This window comes from Carlito syrichta, unplaced genomic scaffold (genome assembly GCF_000164805.1).
Source record: "Carlito syrichta isolate Samal-C Ts95f unplaced genomic scaffold, Tarsius_syrichta-2.0.1 Scaffold305117, whole genome shotgun sequence".
In the NCBI taxonomy this organism is placed as follows: domain Eukaryota; kingdom Metazoa; phylum Chordata; class Mammalia; order Primates; family Tarsiidae; genus Carlito; species Carlito syrichta.
This window is the reverse complement of record NW_007249213.1, coordinates 10,142-16,449: the sequence shown is the minus strand read 5'-3', so window position 1 is coordinate 16,449 and position 6,308 is coordinate 10,142. Positions and strand designations below refer to the sequence as shown.

Below are 6,308 nucleotides of genomic sequence, written 5' to 3'. Positions count from 1 at the left end.
CCAGCAGGTCGAGGCTGCGGTGGCCGGGAGCAGCCACTGTACTCCAGTCTGGGTGATGGAGTGAGACTCCAACTCAAAAACAAACAAACTATATATATGGGGGGGGGGCTAGAGAGTTGGGGCAGAGTTAACTGAGAGATAATATGAACATCAGTAACAGTACACATTTGTGTGAGGCTTGACAGTTGATTAGCTGCATTCTTAAGCATTTTCTCATTTATTCTTCCTAATAACCCAAATGAGATGGATATTTTTAGTTTCTTTTGCAGAAGAAAACAAGAATCGAAGAGGATAAATGACTTGCCTAAGATCTCTTAGATCCTTCTGGCAGGGCCTAGCCTGGACCTAGTTCTTCATGGACACAGTAGACCCCAATATCTGTTCCTTCTCCTTGGCTGTTGCTGGCAGATCTGTTGCTATGGTTTTCTTAGGAGTGGAAATCATGACACATGCAGAACCACCAGGAAACGAATGATCTTGTGACTGATGTGTTCCCAGAGACCAATAACAAAAGCCTGTAGCTCAGGTTTTAGAAGTGGCTGAGTTGGCAAAATCAAGATCTTTTGAAAATCTGCACCTGAGTGCGGTTCCTGACTTTGTGCCGTGGAAATCCTCACCAGTGGCCCCAGCCTCTTTGCAACCTCCATTCTCTCCCCAGGTGGCATCCAAGGCCCAGCTCTCCCCTGTGACCTCCAATGCTAAGACCAGAGCAGAGGAAGAGCCCTCTTCTCATCCCTTGCCCACCCTGGAGGGTGTTTCCTGGGGCTTGAGGGATGTGTTTCTGGTTCTGCCCATATTTCCAAGAAGATACAACAAACTGATGTATGAACAAGTCCCAGGGCAAGGAAGACATAGCAAGGGTAAGGCATTTAGATAGAATTTTTCAAAGTTAAGTGAGCACCAGAGTCATCTGGAGGGCTTGTTAAAAAGTCCTGTTCCAGGTTGGGCCCCATGGTTCACGCCTATAATCCCAGCACTTTGGGAGGCTGAGGTGAGAGAATTGCCTGAGCCTATGGGTTCAAGACCAGCCCGGGCAACTTGGTGAGACCTCATCTCTACAATTTAAAAAAAAAAGTGCTGTTCCTTGACCAGGCATGGTGGCTCAAGCCTGTAATCCCAGCACTTTGGGAGGCTGAGGCGAGAGGATTGCCTGAGTCCAGGAATTCGAGATCAGCCTGGGCAACTTGGTGAGACATCTTCTCTACAATAAATCAAAAAATTAGCCAGGTGTAGTAGCATGCACTACATACTTCGAAGGCTGAGGAGGAAGGATCACCTAAGCCCAGCAGGTAGAGGCTGTGGGGGCCGTGAGTGTGCCACTACACTCCAGGCTGGGCAACAGAGCGAGACTCTGACTAAAAAATAAAAAATCAAAACCAAAACCAAAAAGTGCTGTTCCCTAAGTTCAGTGTCTGATTTATTAGATCTGAGGGGGCCTGAGGATGCGCATTTATAACAAATTTCTGGGTGATGCAGCACATTTATAACAAATTTCTGGGTGATGCAGATGCTGCTGGTCCCAGGAGCAAGCTTTAATAGGGGAGTGGAGGCAAGGGCTTTAGTCTATGTCATGACCAGGGCACCCAGGCTGCCCCTCATCCCTTGGGCACCCCCTCCCCTCAACGGTAGCCCCCTCCTCACTGGTACATCTCCTGCCTGGCCTGCAGCTCCTCTTGTCGCTGTTTCTGGAGCTTGGGGTGCTGGTCTGCCCTGGAGAGCTTGGCTGTGGGAAGAGGGGAGTGGGTGGACAGGGAAAAGGAGACTCCCCCAACCTCTGGCTCCAGCCACTTTCTCCTCCACTACTGCCACCCCGACCAGGTCCTCTCCCTGCATAAATACAGTTTCTCCCATACTAGCACACAGGCCGCCCCACCCCAGCCCCCCAGACCCATCAGTCCCCTTCCTCTGGCCCCTACCAGCTCACTTCTCCACCCCATTGCTCTTCCCTCAATACCAGCCCCTTGTCCTGCCGCGTGCCCCTGCAGCCCCCGCCCGCCCCTGCCCTTCCCCTGCCTCTCACCTGCCCCCTCCCGCAGCACCAGGTTCCGGGTCCCCTCCAGCCACTGGTAGCAGGGGAAGCGGAGGGAGGCGCCCCCGGGTGGCGTGAGCTGGAACCAGCGGCAGAACCAGGCGTCCGGGTCCAGGGTCCCGAGCAGGCGGGGCAGCGCCGGAGGCACCTTGTGCACGCGCAGCAGCAGTACCTGGCCCACGTCCTGGGGGAGCGTCACCTCGAAGTCCTCCTCCTGGAGGGGAGGTTTAGTATGCGAGAGGCCCGACCCTCCTGCCTCCTCCACCCCCACCTCTACCCGCCACTCACAGCGCCCGCAGTGAACTCCTTGCCGAGATGGTCCAGAGGCAGTGGGGGGCTCTCTCCTCGGGTCCCCACGATGCTGACAAACACTTTGTCCCACGTGCCAGCCCCAAAGGCCTCCCCGGTGGACACTCTCACCCTGAACTTGGTCATGGTGCCAGCCCCGGTCTGGCTCTCAACTGCGTGCACGACTGCAGAGCTGTGTGGCTTATCCTTGGGGACATGCCCCGCCCACCCCGGCCAGGCCCTATTCAGGCAAAGCTGGTTATTGCCACCGACTCCGGGTGGGTACCCAGGGAGCTCTATCACCGCCCCCCCAAAAGTACCACAGATTCAGGGCAGGGACGGGCGGGGCCCAGAGGTTGGAACGTGGAACTGAGGGATGTGGAAGTGAGAAGGACGGGGCTGGCTGTGCTGGGGTAGGAAGGGCTTAGAGGAACAGGACCTTTCAGTGACAGTGCCAGTCAGAGAGGGTACCCCTTCCCCTTATTTGTTTGTTTGCCTTCTTAGCCTTAAAAACCTATACAGGACCCCCTCCCTACTTCCCACAACTCTTCTTGGACTACAATTATTTATTTCATTAAATAACGAATTTTCGAAAGAGCCAACTCTATGGCAGGTACTGTGTTAGATGCCGTGAAGACAGCCCAAGTAACATCTGGTCTTTGCCCTCACGGAGATTAAAAATCAAGTGTGAGAGAAAATAAATAAATAAACAAATACATAACACAATTTCAGATGATGATAAGTGCTATAAAGGAAATAAGACAGGCTGATGTGCGGGAAGTGGGGGCGGGGAGGAAGGCCCTCAGAGGCTCAGAGGAGGTGACCTGTGAGCTGAGATCTGAGAAAGGGTCTGTCTGGAGAAGAGAGTTTTGTGTAGAAGGAACTGTCCCTGCAAAGTCCCTGAAGTTTGGAAGAGGTTGGCTTGTTGGAGGAGGGAAAAGCAGGAATGCAGTGTGGGAAGGAAAGAGAGAGATGTCAAGGAGAAGTGATGGATTTCGGCTTTGGGGGAGTAACTGATTTGGCAGTTCCGGTCTGGAAATGCTATGTTTGAGAGGGCCATTAGACATTCAAGTGGAGAAACTACATCTAGGCATAGAGCTCAGGGTTAAAGGGTGTATACCTTGGAGTCACCAGTTTAGTCACAGGTGTGTCTGAGCCACAGGCTGGCAGAGATCATGATGCAGAGAATGCACTATAGATGGGGAAAAGAAGAGGAAACAGGCCGTGCCCTGAGGTTCTCTGATATTTGGAAATCATGCAAAGGAGGTAGAAGCAATAAAGATTAGTCAGTGAGACAGGAGAACTGGGAGAGGGTGTTCCATGAAAGCCAGGAAGAGATTTGTCAATGGCGTTACCCTTGGGAAGAGGCTGAACAAGAGGAAGTCTGTGTAACCACTAGATCTACCCACAGGGAGATCTTTGAATTTATGCTCCCAACTGATGAGCATAGTTGAGGGAATCAACTCATTTCTCTGCAACCACACACAGCAGAACCCCATCATCAGCCTGATGACCTTGTCCAGAGCAGTTTCAGTGGTGCCATGGGGGTGGAAGCCAGATTGGAGTGGGTTCAAGAGTGACTGGGGATAGAATTCCAGCTAAACACACGCATATGCCTCACTCTGTCCTCTTGAAATTCCATTAGAGTACCAGTCTCAAAACCTACAAGGACAAGAAATTGAGTGTGGAGATGACAGCAACTGATTTAACAAGCAGGAGAAAAATGAAAGCCCAGAAGTAGATCAGTTCCCACATCAAAGCCCCCAAAGTCTTAGGAAATGGGAAATAGATGCCTCTGAGAGTGGGATGCAGGCGACACTGAAAACAGAATGCCATCAGATGGAAGTTTTTATTAGATGCAGTTAGGACCTCCACACTCCACCATACCCTTCTGCACCTCACACAACAAGCAGAAGAGGACCCTTCCCCAACCTCGCAGATAGTGAGAGAACCATTTTCTAGAGAGATTGAACTAGAGGAAGTCTAGACTGGAGGACACCAGCTCGAGCTGAGCATGGACACCAAACTTAAAACTGGAGAATCATGTGAAAGTCTGCACATTGGCCAGGCGCGGTGCCTCACACCTGTAATCCCAGCTCTTTGGGAGGTGGAGGCAAGAGGATTGCCTGAGCCCAGCGGTTCGAGACCCGCCTGGGCAACTCGGTGAGACCTCATCTCTACAATAAATCAAAAAGTTAGTCGGGCGTGGTAGCGCACACCTGTAGTTCCAGCTACTTCGAAGGCTGAGGTGGAAAGATCGCCAGAGCCCAACAGGTCGAGGCTGCAATGGCTGGGAGTGGCCATTGCACTTCAGTCTGGGCGACAGAGTAAGACTCCAACGCAAAAAAAAAAAAAATATTTTGCCCAAACCATCTATTAATTATTATCCTTTGCTAGGTCAAATTTTAGACTTATAATGTGAATTATATGCAATGAAAGGGAATCTGGGATCAAAGGTGAGTTCCTTTCATGAGGAGCAATTCTTCCTACAGTGATTCTCAATCCTGGCTTCACATTGGAACTACTAGGGGCATTTGTAAAAGCAATGCCCAGGTCCCTCCCCAGACTCTGGGGATTAGACCCATGTATTAGCATTTTTTTCTTTTTTGGGGGGTTGGAGTCTCACTCTGTCGCCCAGGCTGGAGTGCAGTGGCACGCTCCCGGCCACACAGCCTCAACCTGTTGGGCTCAGGCGATCCTTCCACCTCAGCCTTTCAAGTAGCTGGAACCACAGGCATGCGCCACCATGCCTGGCTAATTTTTTTATTGATTGTAGAGATGAGGTTTTGCCAAGCTGTCCAGGCTGGCCTCAAACCCAAGGACTCAGGCAGTCCTCCCAATTCGGCCTCCCAAAGTGCTGGGATTATAGGCATGAGCCACCTCACCCAGCCAGTATTAGCACTTTTTAATGCTTCCCAGGTGATTCCAGTGTGCATCCACCATTTAGAACCTCAGCCTCTTAAGTGTTTTTATGTGTTCTTGGAAATGAGGGAAATAAGTTGATGTAGGAGGAAGAAGAGCCAATTTAAAAGTAAAAACTTGAGAAAAATCAAAGGGGCATGCCCAGAGCCTCAGTGGAGATACTGGCAACAAGTAGGACGTAAGCTCAAGCAACATAAAATTCCAACTCAAACTGACTTTGGCAATATAGTTAGCTAGCATAATGAAAGTATCAGATGGGATGTGTGACAGGCACAATAAGTTACCCTCCCTAATGTCCATTCTCCCTTCTACCTCCCTAATCAAACCAAAATTTGGTTCTGGACAGGAAGGTGGCCAGCCCTGGGTGCTGAATCGTGTCTGTGTTACAGACTGAAAAGAGGACATTTTCATTATATTAGGACAGTCATTTAGAAAATACTCAAAAACTTGTATCCTTTTGTAGCCAAGTTGGGCTAAAGGTGAAAACCATTTGAATTTAAAAGTGCCCATTCATGGCCAGGCACAGTGGCTCACGCCTACAATCCCAGCATTCTGGGAGGCCGAGGTGAGAGGACTGCCAGAGCTCACAAGTTCCAGACCAGTCTGGGCAACTTGGTGAGACCCCATCTCTACAATAAATAAATAAATAGCTGGGCATGGTGGCATGTACCTCTAGTTCCAGCTACTTGGAAGGCTGGAGTGGAAGGATCACCTGAGCCCAGTAGGTCGAGGCTGCTGTGGCCATGAGCGTGCGTGCCATTGCACTCCAGCCTGGGCGGCAAAGTGAGACTCCAACTTCAAAACAAAGCAAAAAGTGCACATTCTCTCTTTCTTCTCCTTGCTGCCCTCAACTCCCTCCTTGTCCTTTCCTAGTATAACCTTGCCTGACTGGGCTAGAAGGCCAGTTTTACTAGGAAATCATTGCTGCTGCTGAGGAAGAAACTGACAGGCAAGCCAGACCACTCAATAATTAGGATAGCAATCCAAGTTCGACAGGAGTGTATTTGAAAGCCTAATGTGGTCATTGTCCACCTCCCCTCCACCTGTGAATATGAGGATATTGGACTAT

At 50.5% G+C, this 6,308-nt stretch overlaps 1 protein-coding gene across 2 annotated transcripts in view; it reads right to left on the bottom strand.

Annotated features, from left to right (window-relative positions):
* ALOX15B (arachidonate 15-lipoxygenase, type B) overlaps nucleotides 1-2,505 on the bottom strand; it is a 9,663-nt gene extending 7,158 nt beyond the window's left edge. For both annotated transcript variants that reach the window (XM_008061119.2, XM_008061121.2), the window contains exons 1-3: nucleotides 2,318-2,505; nucleotides 2,021-2,243; nucleotides 1,642-1,723 (exon numbers count right to left, since the gene is read on the bottom strand). In XM_008061119.2, coding sequence (XP_008059310.1) covers nucleotides 1,642-1,723; nucleotides 2,021-2,243; nucleotides 2,318-2,464 — 452 coding nt within the window. In that variant the 5' untranslated portion in view covers nucleotides 2,465-2,505. The remainder of the gene's footprint in view (nucleotides 1-1,641; nucleotides 1,724-2,020; nucleotides 2,244-2,317) is intronic.
* Nucleotides 2,506-6,308: the final 3,803 nt, after the last annotated feature.